Source organism: Thamnophis elegans, chromosome 2 (assembly GCF_009769535.1).
Source record: "Thamnophis elegans isolate rThaEle1 chromosome 2, rThaEle1.pri, whole genome shotgun sequence".
NCBI lineage: Eukaryota > Metazoa > Chordata > Lepidosauria > Squamata > Colubridae > Thamnophis > Thamnophis elegans.
In genome coordinates, this window is record NC_045542.1 from 142,429,954 (window position 1) to 142,447,295 (window position 17,342).

The window sequence follows — 17,342 nt, forward strand, 5'->3', positions numbered from 1 at the left end:
GTATTTTAACTCAGATATTTATACATGTTGCCATCATCATTCCTCCATTTTCATTTGACTATAATTGTTTAAATGTCCATCATAAAATATACCAAGATTTACCACATAACCACATACTGGCATTTCATTTACTATTTCCAAAATCCTCCATTAACACTGAATTCTTATGTCCTATTCTAGCTAAACATCCATAATATTTAATAATAACGTTTTCTGTTCCTCCTTTCCAAATCACTGTTTACAGTTTACATACAGTTGCCTTATGTTGTACCCATACCTATATATAGGTTGTTACCATTATCCCTCCTTTATTTAACTATATCGTGTATCAAAACATTTCCCCCCTAATAATCAAGACTTTAACTGTATCTAACTTAGTTCTTTTTTATTAACCTTTATATATAATCCAAAAGGATTTCTAATCTTCCTTTCATGGGTACCATTCAATATTCATATCTAATTATTACTTATCATAACACTACACATTGTATACATTAGTAACTTTATCAATTATTTATTTAACTATATCTATTAAATTTCACTAAGTTTAGCTAGTTTTAAATTGTGCTCTTCCATCTATCAACCTGTATCTTTCCAGTAGCAAAACAGTCTCATATCTTCTGCCATTTGTGGTGTCAGTCCTCTAATCATCTCCTTAATCAACTTTGTATGGACTCCTCTTAGCAACTCCTTGCTTATAAAATCTCTCATGTAATTTTGATGCCCTTCTTCTGTTTCCTTAATCAGCTTATCTTTGATTGTCAGTAGTGTTATCAATGCTATTGCTAATAAAATTTCTCTCTTTAAATCCATAAATTCTTTTGCTTTTTCTTCTTCTGTATCTTGCCATCTAGGGTAGATTTCCCCTCCAATTAGTTCCTCTTTCAGTATTCCACTCTTTCCATTTTCAGAGACAAACCAATCACCATGAATATCAGCAAATTTAATTTCTTTATATTCATTTTCCTCTTCTGTTTTTAGGGGTTTTAACCACCACTTTTTCCACTTGATAAACATCCTCAACTTCTTCATTATATTTTGCTGTTAGATGCTCTAAGTCTTCCAGCTTCTTCTCTATGCTCTCATATGTATTTGATAATTTCTGTATTTCTGATAATATCTTTTGTAGACTTAAAGTTTCTATCTGCTATTGAAATTGTGCCATTATCTCCAGGTAACAAACACTGATGTTCTAGCTTGGAAGGTTAATAAGATTAAGCATAGATTCACAATAACATTTTATTTTCACTTTTCTCTGGTTAAAGATATACTTCAAAGGGACATCTGTATGCTTTTCTTCTTATTACTCTCTATAAACATGTAGCAAGAACTTGGAGTGCCAAGTCAGGATAATCAGTAAGACAAACAAGTGTTTCATTTCCAATACACAAACCTTTCAGCCTCTGAGTAGCAGTGTTATTGTTGCAATGCTCGTTATTTCTTTTTGTATCATCTTTGTATTTCAAGTTTAAAAAAAGTCCGATTCTTGAATGAGTTAGAAGAACACCCACAGTAATGAAAGAGGAGAATTTTAGTCCATAGGTCACAAAGAATAATAAAAGAAAAAAAATAGAAGAAGAAAACTTAGTCCATTTGTTTTAAAAGGCTTGCATAAATTCCATCCATGAAGATAGCATTTAAAAAGTAAGATAACCCACTGTCCAAAATCATTCCAAATTTAATTCCGCCGCTTATTTCTTTTCCAATTTAAATTAATTTTAAGTTTTTTATAGGCATTCTCTTCTTAAAACGGTAAAAATTCATCACCAGCTGGAAACACTTTCTCTTTCCCTATCCTTCTGTTTTGGAGATGCCCTGACTTCCTCAGCCTTGGCTGAATTTTTTGTTGCTAGCTTGAAGAACTCTTGCATCGATCAGGGGCTTTGTGATGTCCCTGAAGTCAGCAAGATGTATTCTTCTTGTTCACCGTCTCTTCAGGAAGGTTTTGGTCCGATTGGACCACCCAGCGACAAAAGTATTGTCTGCGGTCTCGGAGCATCGAGACTGCACGTCCGTATCGTTGCGACCTTGGCTCCTCCTCAACATAGCAATTTATCTTGTCTATGTTTGCTTTAGAAATTCTTAATAATAGGAAAGATCCTGCAGTTCTTCTTTGGTCTGTATTTTTTTCTCCCTTTCAGGAGGTTCTTCTGCCCTTTGAGGAAGTAGCTGTTTATTTCTCCGAGAAGGAGTGGTCTCAACTGGATCCTGACCAAAAAGCTCTGCATTGGGAAGTCATGCTGGAGAATTATACGAATGTGGCCTCTCTTGGTAAGAGTTTCCTACTCTCCAGGCAGAGAGTTCAGGAAGACATTTTTTAGTTAGATGCCATTAGCTAGTTCTTATGAAAACATTTGTATATTGATATCTTCAGAGAGAGAAGGGAAAGTTTTGTTTTTCTAGAGCTCCAAGGAAGGAAATAGGTTTATGGCATTTTGTTCAGATATATCCTAGCTAATTTATATTTATATATAAACATTTTATGACAAAATAATTCCTTGGTTTGAGGTAATGCCAAATTTCATCACACAGATTTCAACTATTTTGGCCCAGATGCTTCCTATCAAGAGTTGCCATTCAGGTTTTTTGACTTAAATGTCTTTTCCAAGATTTTATCCCTCATCCAAAGAGATACTATCATTTCTATACCATGCCAATATTAGGATACAAATATGCAGTATATATTAGAATTTTGCACAATACCTGAAGGCAATCAATATGACTTCTGACAGAGTGATCTTTTTCCCTAACCTTTCTCCCACTTTCATTTCTCTTTCCCTTTGAAGGTGATAATGAAAATGAGAATAAAGACTCTGCAGAACCAATCAAAGTGTTCAGAAAAGGAGATGTAATGGAGAAACCTGCAATTCAAACAGATTTCCAAAGGCAGGAGAGAAACCTGTTGAATAACTGGAATAAGGAAAGCTCATGTCCTTCGATTGTTGCTCAGATGCAGGATTTTATTGATCAACAAGAAAAACTAAACAATAAATATATTGAGAAAGGTGTAAGAATCTTGAAAGAGACATTAGATGTAAATGGACCCTGTCCATCACAAGCCAAAGGAGCAGCAAATATGGACAAAGACAGAGAAAAAAAATACAGTTGGATGTTCACACTTTCTCAAGAAAATGGGTCTCTTGAATCACAGAAAAGTTTTCACATTGGAGAGAAGACAAATAAATGCAATGAACATGAAAGCAAAACTGTTAATAAAAGGACATCCAGAAGAGAGAAGCCATATAAATGCATGGAGTGTGGAAAGGGCTTTAGCCAAAAGAGCAACCTTATTACCCATCAAAGGATCCACACAGCGGAGGAACCACATAAATGCATGCAGTGTGGAAAGGGCTTCAGAACAAGCAGTAAACTTACATGCCATCAAAGGATCCACACAGGGGAGAAGCCATATAAATGCATGGAGTGCGGAAAGGGCTTCAGAAAAAGCAGTAATCTTATAAGCCATCAAAGGATCCATACAGGGGAGAAGCCATATAAATGCACGGAGTGTGGAAAGGACCTTAGCCGAAAGGCTCACCTTATTACCCATCAAAGGATCCACACAGGGGAGAAGCCATATAAATGCATGGAGTGTGGAAAGAGCTTCAGAAGCAGCAATGATCTTACATGCCATCAAAGGATCCATACAGGGGAGAAGCCATTTAAATGCATGGAATGTGGAAAGGGTTTCAGAAAAAGCAGTGTTCTTATAAGCCATCAAAGCATCCATACAGGGGAGAAGCCATATAAATGCACGGAGTGTGGAAAGGGCCTTAGCCGAAAGGCTCACCTTATTACCCATCAAAGGATCCATACAGGGGAGAAGCCATATAAATGCACGGAGTGTGGAAAGGACTTTAGCCGAAACATTCACCTTATTACCCATCAAAGGATCCACACAGGGGAGAAGCCATATAAATGCATGGAGTGTGGAAAGGGCTTCAGAAAAAGCAGTGATCTTACAAGCCATCAAAGGATCCACACAGGGGAGAAGCCATTTAAATGCATGGAGTGTGGAAAGGACTTTAGCCAAAACATTCACCTTATTACCCATCAAAGGATCCACACAGGGGAGAAGCCATATAAATGCATGGAGTGTGGAAAGGGCTTCAGAAAAAGCAGTGATCTTACAAGCCATCAAAGGATCCACACAGGGGAGAAGCCATTTAAATGCATGGAGTGTGGAAAGGGCTTCAGAACAACGAAAGATCGTGCAACCCATCAAAGGATCCACACAGGGGAAAAGCCATATAAATCCATGGAGTGTGGAAAGGGCTTCAGAACAACGAAAGATTGTGCAACCCATCAAAGGATCCATACCGGGGAGAAGCCATTTAAATGCATGGCGTGTGGAAAGGGCTTTATCCAAAATGGTAACCTTATTACCCATCAAAGGATGCACATGGGAGAAGCCCTATAAATGCAGGGAGTTTGAAAAGGGCTTCAGAACAAGCAGTAAACTTACATGCCATCAAAGGATCCACACACGGGAGAAGCCATATAGATGCATGAAGTGTGGAAAAGACTTCAGAATACTCAGTCAACTTACATCCCATCAAAGACTGCATACAAGTGAGAAACCATATAAATGCATGTAGTATTGAAAGAGCTTCAGAACACCCAATGGTCTTTTTTCCCATAACACGATTCATAGACTGGAGAATCCCCAAAACAAAGATACATTTGGATGAGAATGTATGCTAATTATTGATTTAATGAGTTCTACTGTATGTATTTTTTATTTTTTATGATTTATACATTTTTGAATGTATCTGTATATACAGTATATAAGAATGTCACAGTGGCGGCTCACAAGCTGGTTGTGTCACATGGAGGATACGCCCACCCCAGCTCTGCTAATAGGGAAACTGTTGCAATAGGTCACGTGACGGCCATGTGACGCATGGAGTTTGAAATCCGTGGTATATACGTTCATTTTAATTTATTTTTTAAAATTAGCTTCCTGTTTCCTGTTTCCCAACTTACCCATAGAGGTAAGGCAGAAGGGATAAGACCTGTCAGCAGTGTCAAATAATTATCTAGAAAAAAAACAAGTATTATGTGTAGGATGGATGAATAAAGGAGAAGCAATGGTAGAAAGATAGAAAGTGGATAAGAGAAACAAGGAGATAACAAGAGAGTCCATGGGAGGACTGTAATTTAATTATATAATAACCAAGGAAACTTAATAGTTGAAAGTTGCAGTTATGGTGAGAAGCTTACTCGGGTTTCAACCAAGGTTTAAAAACGTTTCTGCCCCTTGTTCTTCTTCCCCAGTTTTCTTTTGTCCTGCTGTGTAGTTTTATGTCTCCCAGGTTTGTTTCACCTCCCTCCCTGAACACAGAGGAGTTGCTTCTGATGGATTTCCTCTTCACCTTTATGCAGCCTAAGTTCTGAGAGGTTGCAATTAGCTAAAAAGCGGTGAGCAAGAATTTAGAATTTAGAATTTTAGAATTTTATTAGAATTTGTAGGCCGCCCTTTTCCCTGAGGGGACTCAGGGCGGCTCACACAAAAACTGGGAAGGGGGGGAATACAGACAGTAGGACAACATGTAATAAAATAGCAAACAACATACATTCATCATTCGGGAGGGGCAACTATCCTATCCCCAGGCCTGACGGGCGAGCCAGTTCTTCAAGGCTATGCGGAAGGCCTGGACGGTGGAGAGGGTACGAATCTCCACGGGGAGCTCGTTCCAAAGGGTCGGGGCTACTGCTGAGAAGGCCCTCCTCCTTGTAGCAAGAAACGGATGGACTAAGTTTTCTTCTTCTCTCTGTGTGATTCTCTGTAATTTACAGATTAAAGTTTTCCTCTTTATTCCTGTAGCTATTTACAAAAAGAAACTCCTTAAGAGTGTTTACGCTCTTAAAGTAGTAGAATACTCTTTGAATATTCAAAACGGAAGGTTTCTTCTTTTCAGCCATACAATTAGAGGTATGCAATACCCTCAATCCAGCCACACTCTTGCCCCAGGTGGATACTGAATTGCACCATGATTGTGTACAGGTAGATACACTGGTAGATTTTATGACATGCTATGTAGTAGGCAAGGATCTCTATTCCGCTATCTCCAAGCTGTAGCCTCTTGCCTGATTTGTGCCCGAAATAATCAAAAATTAGACAGTGCCCACCCCTATGAGTCCAACTTAACAGCAACTACCCAGGGAAAATTTGAGAAATAGACTTCACTGAATTATCTAGAAAGCAAGGTTTCAAGTATGTTTTGGGGACTAGAATGTACCTTCACAGGATGGCCTGAGACTTGCTTGCAGAACTAATAAAGATCATGTAGTAGTAAACAACCTATTGGAAGAAATTATTTCTAGGTTTGGGCTGCCAAATAGTATATCATTTGATTGTGACCCATATTTCATAGCTAAGTTTGTGCGAATAGTTAAACATCACTTGGAAGCTTTACTCAGCCTACCACTTGGGAATTCATCCTATGGAAAAATTGTAATGATTTACAAAAACAACAGCTAGCTAAGCTATGCCAGGAGGCTCACCTGTCCTCACCGCAAATTTTGCCACTCATGTTGTTGGGGCTTCACATTGCACTTTGAAAGCAAATAGGCTTGAGCCTTTTTGAGGCCCTTTGGGCGACCACATCCCTCCTTAAAGGCAGAGGAGAGGTTCATCCCACTGGTGGGAGAATTGACCTTGTACCAATATGTAAGACAACTTGCTGGGGTTATGAATTTTCTTTCTGCAGGACTAGATCCTCTAGTCTAGTGCATCCATTTCAGCCTGCAGACTGGATGCTTGTAAAGACGTGGGGACCAACAATCTCCTTGGATCAGCAGTGGAAGGGACCGTTTCAAGTGCTTCAGACCACCTATACAGTACTAAAAGTGGAAGGCCTGGCATCTTGGATAGATCACTTCCAGAATGAAGAAATACCCACGATCTGCCCTTCCTGATTCTTGGACTATGCAGCCTGTGACTTTCTCAGTAGAAGAACTGGGACTTAAGTTATTGTTCTGGAATCAAAAGCTTCCAGAACCATAGTTGTGTGAGAGGAGAACTGTGATCTCCCATAGGTGTTTTCTCAATTAGAACATTTCCACAAAAGGTATATGTGGCTACCCACACTAGAATTAGGAGTTACCCAATTATTACCACTAGCTGATTAGTGCATCTCTGTATGTGAAGGCTAAGATATTAAGACAAATAGACTTAACAACTGTCGGGATGAGACCATATGATTTGTTATGTTTCTGTGTTCTTCAAACCCACCTATATTATGCCCACTTTACCTGAAAGAAAGATTAGAAACCATAGGAATCTTGAACAATTCCAAAAGTACTTGAAGAATACCAACCCCTTACTTTGTTCCGTGAGCTCTGGTCCCTCAATAATGCTTTGTATCATATACAAGCAGTGGAGGAAATCCTGGCTAATGAGACTGGGGAGTTTCTATTGCTGCAGCAAAAGAACAAGAAGCCATTCCGACAATGACAGTTCAGAATAGAATGGCTCTCGATATGATATTGGCATCATAAGGAGATGTGTGTGCACTACTTAGACAATGTTGTGTGCACAAATCGGAGGAATTCCACAGCTGAACTACACACATTGCAAAGATAGCTGCAAACCCCCTCCCCACATGGATGAATGGAAAGACTAGTGGCATTGACTGACAGGATGGTTCACTGATTTAACCTAATAATGACCCTGGCAGGCATAGTCATTGTTTTCATAAATCACCTGTTCTGCATTACAATGCCGTCTGTTTGCCTTTCCACCTATAAGCAAACTACAGGGTCTCCCAGTAAGCAGATATTGATGTTGGGTGAATCTTGGAAAATTAAATCATTTTCAGATTCAAAGTGGGGGAATGATGGGCTGGCTGCTAAAGGAAGGTCATGGCTAAGGTGACCAGATTTTCAGATTGGTAAAGAGGGACACCTTTGACCGGGGGGGGGGGGGGGGGAGGGGGGGAGGGGCGGCTTGATTAAAAAATTTATTCGGAGCAACAAAAATTTTCATACAACGCAAAAATAGTATTGTAATATTTTTTTATTTCAACATAACTACAATTTACAAATATAAATTGTAACTGTTGCCAAACATCAAAATTTTGATCCCGTGACCATGAGGATGCTGCAACGATCGCTAAGTGTGAAAATGGTCGCTAAGTCTGAAAAATGGTCATCAGTCATTTTTTTCAATGCCATTGTAACTTTGGTCACTATACCATCTTTCTTGCCACAGTTCTTAAGTGAATAACTGCAGCTGATAAATTAGTAGCATAAGTGAATCTGGTTTCCCTATTTGACTTTGTCAAAAGGTCACAAAAGAGGCAGTTACATGACCCCAGGACACTGAAACCATCATAAATACGAATCTGATGCCAAACATCAAAATTTTGATCGCGTGACTATGAGGATGCTGCAATGGTCGCTAAGTGTGAAAATGGTCGCTAAGTGTGAAAAATGGTCATCTGTCACTTTTTTCAATGCTATTGTAACTTTGGTCACTAAGCCCATTATACCACCTTTCTTGCCACAGTTCTTAAGTGAATAACTGCAGCTGGTATTTTGTATTTTGGATAGAATCTTTTTTTAAATAGTCTAAGACAATTTTAAAAAAGAATCCACACAGAATAAATTGAAGTAAAATATTTCAAAGTATTGTGCATAGAATTTTTAAAAATGGTTTCACTTCAATTTATTTTGGATAGAATCTTTTTTTAAATAGTCTAAGACAATTTAAAAAAGAATCCACACAGAATAAAACTAATTTAAAAAATCCTATGCACAATAAATAACATATTATTGTAAAATACATTAAAAAAATAAAAGAAAAAATCCCAGCTCACTTACCAGCAGGCACAAGTGAGCACTCCAAGTCAATACAGAATGATGCAGATGTTAATACAAAGAACTGAGCAAATTAAAATGGTGAAATTAGTCCTAGGGAAATATTTTTCAAAGAAACTTTACCACTATTTTTTCCACACGAGCCAACCTCCAACCTCCGTGCCTCTCCCCTCCGGAAAATCCAGGAAGGAACACTTGCGATTTCTCTAGCCAAGTATTTCTTGGAGCTCTATGGTACCAGGTCATTCCCGTAAGCCGCCCGGAGTTACCTGTGTGTGAGGTGGGCTGCCCTATGCATTTGCGTGTGTGCGCTGGAGAGAGAGTGAAAAAGAGAGGGAGAAATAATTATATTAATTAGATAGATCAGTCTTTCTCCACCTTGGAGACTTGAAAGTGTGTGGACTTCAACTCCCAGAAAGGGAGTTGGGAGAAAGGGAGAAAGGAGGAGAGAATGAAAGGAAGATGGAAAGAAGAAAGAGGTAAGGAGAGGAGGATGGAAAGGAGAGAAAGAGGGGGAGAGAGGGTAGAAAGGGGAAGAGGAAGAGCAGGAGTAGGAGAAAGGGAAGGGAAGAAGGAAGGGGAAGGAGAGCAGGAAGGAAGAAAGTAGAGAAGGGAGGAAGGGAGAAAAGAAAGGGAAAATAAGGTGGTGTTATAACAGGAGGAAGGGATAGTAAACAAAGCAACCCAAACTGTATATTATAACCTATTAAATGAAATAATAAATGTATAAGAATGATAAATGTTAAAACACTTGTAACCAAATGACATGCTATATGTGATGATGGGTTTTTTTCTTTTTGTTTTGTTTTGATTGTTGTGGGTATGTGTCGTCTATGTAAGAAAAAAAATAAAAAAAGTTGATAGGCAAGAGGAAGGAGGAAGGAAGGAAAAAAGAAAAAGAGGGAGAGAGGAAAGAAGAAAAGATGGAACTAGAAAGGAAAGAAGGGAGGGAGGGAGGAAAGGGGAAGACAGGGAAAGAGCAGAAAGACAGAGAAGGTGAAGGTAGATAGGCAGAAGGAAGGAAGAAGGAAGAAATAGGAAAGGAGGGAAGGAGGAAGGAACAGAAGCGAAGAAATGGAAAGAGCAGAAAGACAGAGAAGGTAGATAGGCAAAAGAAATGAAGCTGAAAGAATGGAAGGAGGAAGGAAGAGAAAAAAGGAGGAAGGGAGTGAGTGAGGAAAGAAGAGAGGATGGAAGGAGAAAGGAAGGAAGAGATAGCTAATCAAGCCCCCCCCCCCCCCCCCCGGGGCAAGGGCGTCCCTCTTTTCCAATCTGAAAATCTGGTCACCTTACTTTAAATACAAAATTCTTTAGTAAATTATAACATTGTCCAAAGGAGGTTGAGAAGGCTTCCTGGCTTTCTCAAGAGAGCCCCCTCCTGGCCCTGCATGGGAAATGCACCATCTCTCCTTTTTCCATGAATACCTTCCATGCACAGAAAACCCATCCGAGGCTCCCTCTGCAAAGAGAAAGGAACCGCATGCGCTTCAGCGTTGAGCCGCTGTTGAAGTTTGGGAAGGCAGTGACGTCAATAAGTCTTGCCTTTCTAGCTGCTGGACTCTCTCTCTTTAACCCTTTAAGCTTCGCAGGCAGTTAAAAAGGCTGCAAAGACGTTTTGAAGGAAAGAGGTGGCAAAGGTAGGTGTTTGTGTGTGTGTGTGTGTGAGAGAGAGAGACTGTGCGTGTGCATATATATACCAAGTCAATCCTAGGAGCGGGAGACCCCAGATTCCCATGTTTCTCTGCCGCCCTTTTCCATGGTGATAACAAAGGAGAGCTCCAGGAGATGCATGCTGCCCTCAGGAAGAATTCCAGATCCCAGAAAGGAAAGGGAGCGCCCCATTTCGTGAGAATAGCTCCTGCATAGGGGAGAGGGGGAGCTTGTATGGCAAAACTCAAGCAGGAAGTAAAAACAACTTTTAATTCTCACTCTGTGCTGGATGACACTAAACTCAGCTTGGGGCCTTTTGCAACTCAATTTGTTTGAGGAAGGTAGTCAATCACGTCATCGTATTGAGCTGTGTGCATTTAATCCTTTATATTTCATAGGAACTGAACGCCTGGATTTGATTGACCTGTTTGTGCTTAGGACACATTGTGTGAACCTGACCCCCGGTGTGAAGGGAGAAAGAGAAATGGACCAGGGTCAAAGGATTGGCACCTCATTTTTTGTGAACTGAATTTTCATGCTTTCGGCTTTTGTATGTTGTATGTTGTGTGTACTCTGCTTATAGGTAAACGTAGAGCTATATTTTTAAAATGCAAGTCTTTCCCTTTGAGTAAAAAGAAATTTAAATTATCCAAAATGCCCATATAGACTGAATCTTCTTGCTGAAAGTCACCACTTCACAAGTCAGAAAAATGCTTCCTTCTGTGGGGATGAGTGTTGATAAATGATCTGATCTACTAGCTTAGATTTATTCGTTCTTCTATAAGAAAATTGCAAAATTGAGGCCATTTGTTGATCTTCATGTAGAGAAAAAAATGATCCCTTTGGCAAGGAGGGCTTAATGGCTTGTTCTGGTATTCCCATGGCTAAATGAACATTGCTATGAATTAAAAAAGCATTTGGAGATACACAGGTTTCATTGCACCCATTTGGAATTGTGTTACAGGACAGAGAGAGAATGGCTCGCCTTCCTTTAGCAAGTGAGGGAATTGGAAAAGACCCTTCCGATGCCCAGTCTGGAATCCATGGGGAGATCTGGGCAAGAAATGGGCAGAAGATGCTGGAAGAAGGAACCATCGTTTCACAAATTCAGGCTTTGAATTTCAGGAGCATCCAATATCAGGAGGATGAGGGTCCCCGAGGACTTTGTAGTCGGCTCCACTTCTTTTGTAGTCGATGGTTGGGACCAGAAAAGCACACAAAAGCACAGATGCTGGACCTGGTGGTTCTGGAGCAGTTCCTGGCCCTTCTGCCCCTGCAGATGGAGAGCTGGGTGCGGGAGTGTGGAGCAGAGACCAGCTCCCAGGCGGTGGCCCTGGTGGAAGGCTTCTTCCTGAGCCAGGCAGAGGAGAAGAAGGAGCAGGTTGAGTTGCCGGTGAGAGGACTTCTTCTTGGGCCTGAATATAATAATATGTTCAGATTTTTGTATCAAATTTTTGTAGGTTTATTAAGATATAAAATGCAAGAAAATGAAAATAGTAGGAAAGGGGGAAAGGAAGTGAAAGAAGTGTAGGGTAAATGGGGAAAAAGAAAATCATTGAAAATCTGAATCTTTTTAGCACAGTCGAATAAATGGTAACATTACAAGTTCAATGTCTTACATTTACATACTTAATATGTACTAGCAAATTCTATATAACAACAAACTTATGTAATCAACAAAACTCAATCAAAGTTTCAATACAAAACCCAGCATTGGTTCCAAAGTAGAAGCAAGATTGGCTTGGTCTTTTCTTTAACTAAAGCAGTTAATTTTTCAATCTCTTCCATCGGTTTTCCCAACGACTTCTCCTTTGTGGCTATTAAAATATCCGTCCGCTTTGCAAAGAGCATCCTTTCTGCTCTCAACATTTATAACAGCGAAGTTATATATGTAGTTTCCATCCCTTTTTCTGTTAAACCTAAAAGAAAAGTCTCTGGTTTGATTTTCATGCCCTCTTTGAGAATCTTCTGCAGTACAATATAAATCTTATCCCAGTATTTCTTTGCTTTGTTACAAGTCCCGCAGAGTTGGTAAAAAGTTACTTTTTTATATTTACATTTCAAACATGTATTTGAAATTCCTTTGAGATTTGAAAAATGTTTGGCAGTTTATCAGGTGTTAACTAGAGGTACACACCACCATGATGTGTAATGTCCATTAATTCTTTTTTCCCTGGATCCTATTTCAAGTCCTTCGCAATGGAGATCAGAGATCCTGAGAGAAAGAGGCATCTGTCAAATCTCCCTCAAGACCTGCCTTTCAGGGGGATCCCTCAGGAAAATCCAATTCAGGATACCTCAGGAGGTAATATAAGGTCCTTCCACTCCTTTGATAAATCCTAACTTTCTCATCTTCTCTGTGTCCTCTCCTCTATAGCAAACCTCCTCCCATTTTATTAATTATGCCTTTTGAAATTCTGTCTCTCTCACAGGGAAGCATAGAAGGAAGTCGACTCTTTGTTTAGGGGGAGCGGAAACCATGATTGAACCTCCAACTCAGGTATGAGAATAACTTTGATTTACTAGATTTCTATTTTTCCCCTCAGGAAATCAGCTGTTGTACATATTATAGGTAGTCTTTGACTTAGGACCACAATTGAGCCTAAATTCTTTGTTGTTAAGTGACACATTTGTTGCCCCATTGTACAACCTTTCTTGCCACAGGTGTTAAGTGAAGTGCTGAAGTTAGAAGTATGGTTGTTGTTAAGTGGCTTCCCTAATGACTTTGCTTGTCAAAGGTTCACAAAAGGGGATCACATGACCCTGGGACTCTGCATCTGTCATAAATGTGAGTCAATTTGATCATGTGTCCATGGGGATGCTGGAACAGTCGTAGGTATGAAAAACAGGCATAAGTCATTTTTGTCACTGTCGTTGTAAATCCCTAAAACATGTTGTATGTTGAGGACTACCTGTACTGTCTCCTACCATCTTCCCCTTTTCTTTTGGTTGGAGATTCCTTTTAGGATTTTTTTTAAGACTAATACTTTAAAAACAAAATTCTTTTTGCTAATTATTCTCCCAACTTTTCAATAAATAATGTTTTACAGAATTCTTTATATTAGTCATGATGTCTGCAGCTTGTCCTATGAAAAACTGTACAAAAGAGATAGTTTGCGTCCATCAAACAAATTGTTACTTGGCATTAAATTCACAGATTCTCTGGATAAACATTTAAACTAAACAATGGGGACAGAGAATTAATTGATACAGAACATTTCTGTCCCCAGCAATCTAAAATTAATAGATTAATATAGTGCATATAACATAGATGTTTGTGTGGGTAAGAATATTAACCTTGCTGGCAAGCAAAATGAAGCATTTAATTGTGAGTGCCATACAATCTGCAATCAAACAGGTGGTGAGAAAGTAGGGGAAGTCAGACACAACACAGGTTATGTAGACAGTAATCACAGGGTCAGTCAAAATGGACGCTAATGTGTATATACAGAGTATGAGGAATAAACAGGGTGAATTAGAAATTTAAGTAAATGAGGGCAAACATGATATTGTTGCCATTATGGAAACTTGATGGGATGAAACTTACAAATGAAACATACAGCTAGAGGGATTTAAATTATTTTTTAAAAAATAGACCAAATAGACCACCGAACCAGAGTAAATAGATGAACTTTTTGCTAGTCAGTTAACTAAGGTATGTAGAAAGCACATCACAATAGTAATGGTGGATTTTAACTACCCCGACATCCTGAAAAGACTAGTCTTTCCAGCTTCTTCTCAATTCTCCCATATCCTTCCAATAGATTTTGAATTCCAGCCAAGATATTTTGGAATGTTAAGGTTTCCTCATCTAAGTATTGATCCATGTTTCCAAAACTGAAGAGAGAAAGAAAAAAAAAACCAATAATGACTGCCAGTCTAGACTTCCAGGCTTCTCTTAGCTTTTATTTTATTTAAGTTGACTTAAACACAAGTTCTTTTATGCTCTTCAAAGGGGAAGGGTTCTGTTCCCCCCTTTCCTTCCTTCCTTCCTTCCTTCCTTCCTTCCTTCCTTCCTTCCTTCCTTCCTTCCTTCCTTCCTTCTTTCTCTGCCAAAATAGTTCTCAGAGGCACCTGTGAAAACAGTTGGTGCCCTTGGTTTTTTATCAGTTTCTGCAAACAAGTTTCAAACCCTTCAGCTGCAGAGTTAGTAAAATCAAATAAAGAAAGAGATGCGTTGTTTCAGAAAAAAGAACCTCCGACTGGGAGTTAATTTTCACCTTCTGTAGGAAACAAAGTTATTTAGATTGCTTTTAGTGTTATTTAATAACAAGTAGTAGGAAGAACTGTTAAAATAAAAAGGAAGGTTTTAATCCAGAAGTCAAAAAATAAGCAACAAGAAGCAGAAGGAAAAAAAATCAATCCGTTCACTTTAAGAGGAGAAATGGAGCATGTGATGAACATTTCAATCCACAAAAAATAGTTACAATGACAAAAGGGAAAGAAAAAACCTTTCCACAGCGATCCCGCTAGGATTATTTTTGCAGCTCAATTCTTTTGTTTAAGGATCAATTTGGCTTTAAGGAAACATTTCTTTGGGCAGCCTTTAGCAAAATAGAAAAAATACCTCACCGATGGACTCACTTTTTCTTTTCACTTCCTTCCTCCCAGAGCGTTCTGACTTCATCAGCCTAGGGGCTGCTTGTTTACCGCGGGATTGAAGCACTTCCCTTGGGTTTAACAGGGATTTTGCGATATCCCTGAGACCAGCAAGGCTTTGTCTTCCTGATCACCGTCTCTATAGGACGGTTTAGGTCTCAATGGACTCCCCCAGTGGCGAAAGTGTCAACGGCGGTCTCAGAGTGTCGAGACTGCATGTTGTAACATTGTGACGTGGCTCCTCCTTCCACAATGAAGAGTATTTTGATGAGGGTTTGCTGGCTGTTTGGTAGATCAGTTGATCCAAAAGAATAGGGCTTATTTAACCTGAATGGCACTGAAAGTCCTACAAAAAGTGCCTAAAATCTTTCTTTAGTCAAATGCTTTTTGTTCTGTCAATTTTGTCATCTAAACCACAGATCCTTACTAAACATAGCCATTTATCCTTTTTTATTTTTTTTATTTTTTATTTTCAAAACAAACACAACACATCCTTCTTTACATACTGTAGAAAGTGTATCAGTTGGTTTCAAAAAGACTTTCGTGCATCTCTTCCTCAGTCAACAAACATAATTCATATTAACTCAAGTATTTTAACTCAGATATTAATACATCTTACCAACATCATTCCTCCATTTTCATTTGACTATAATTGTTTAAACATCCTTCATCATAAAATATACCAAGATTTACCACATAACTACATACTGGCATTTCATTTACTATTTCTAAAATCCTCCATTAACACTGAATCTGTCACTGCTCCTTCATTTAATAACCAAGAAAGAAACTACTTAACTCCATGTTTCAGAATTAAGTGTACTTTTACTTATCATAAACGATGAGAAGCAAAGCAAAGCTGAATCTGAGAAAAGAGCGTGAAAGCAATAGATATCAATACATGATTCATTCCCCTCCCCTTGGTACCCCAGTCCATAGTCCAATCATAATTCACGCAACTGTCAGGTGGGAGACATCTTCAAAAATCATCATCAGGTTGGAATGCTGGACAGTTGGCCTCGGCGGGAAACTCTCCTCCTTCCACATGCGCAAAGAGATGGTGAGAACAACCCTCAATAAACAGCACAGAATGATTCCCTCCCCAAATACCATGCCCTCCCTCCCCGTTTCAATGGCAGCCGAAAAGCAAGCAGCAAAACAGTGGCTGATAGAATCTTTATGTCCTATTCTAGCTAAACATCCATAATATTTAATAACAACATTTTCTGATCCTCCTTTCCAAATCACGGTTTACAGTTTACATACAGTTTCCTTATGTTGTATCCATACCTATATATAGGTTGTTACCATTATCCCTCCTTTATTTAACTATATCCTGTATCATAACATTTCCCCCCTAATAATCAAGACTTTAACTATATCTAACTTAGTTCTTTTTTATTAACCTTTATATATAATCCAAAAGGATTTCTAATCTTCCTTTCATGGGTACCATTCAATGTTCATATCCAATTATTACTTATCATAACACTACACATTGTATACATTAGTAACTTTATCAATTATTTATTTAACTATATCTATTGTCACTAAATTTCACTAAGTGTAACTAGTTTTAAATTGTGCTCTTCCATCTATAAACCTGTATCTTTCCAGTAGCAAAACAGTCTCATATCTTCTGCCATTTGTGGTGTCAGTCCTCTAATCATCTCCTTAATCAACTTTGTATGGACGTCTCTTAGCAACTCCTTGCTTATAAAATCTCTCATGTAATTTCGATGCCCTTCTTCTGTTTCCTTAATCAGCTTATCTTTGATTGTCAGTAGTGTTATCAATGCTATTGCTAATAAAATTTCTCTCTTTAAATCCATAAATTCTTTTGTTTTTTCTTCTTCTGTATCTTGCCATCTAGGGTATATTTCCCCTCCGTTTAGTTCCTCTTTCAGTATTCCACTCTTTCCATTTTCAGAGACAAACCAATAACATAAATACCAGCAAATTTAATTTCTTTATATTCATTTTCCTCTTCTGTTTTTAGGGGTTTTAACCACCACTTTTTCCACTTGATAAACATCCTCAACTTCTTCATTATATTTTGCTGTTAGATGCTCTAAGTCTTCCAGCTTCTCTATCCTCTCATATGTATTTGATAATTTCTGTATTTCTGAGAATATCTTTTGCAGACTTAAAGTTTCTTTCTGCTATTGAAATGGTGCTATTATCTCCAGGTAACAAACACTGCTGCTCTAGCTTGGAAGGTTAATAAGATTAAGCATAGATTCACAATAACATTTTATTTTCACTTTTCT

The 17,342-nt window shown here is 38.6% G+C and overlaps 1 protein-coding gene across 1 annotated transcript in view; it reads left to right on the top strand.

Moving 5' to 3' along the window:
- The window catches only part of LOC116502701, a 227,695-nt gene that overhangs the window by 158,026 nt on the left and 52,327 nt on the right, over positions 1-17,342 (top strand). The window contains 1 exon segment of the mRNA XM_032208604.1: positions 3,226-4,411. Coding sequence (XP_032064495.1) covers positions 3,226-4,411 — 1,186 coding nt within the window.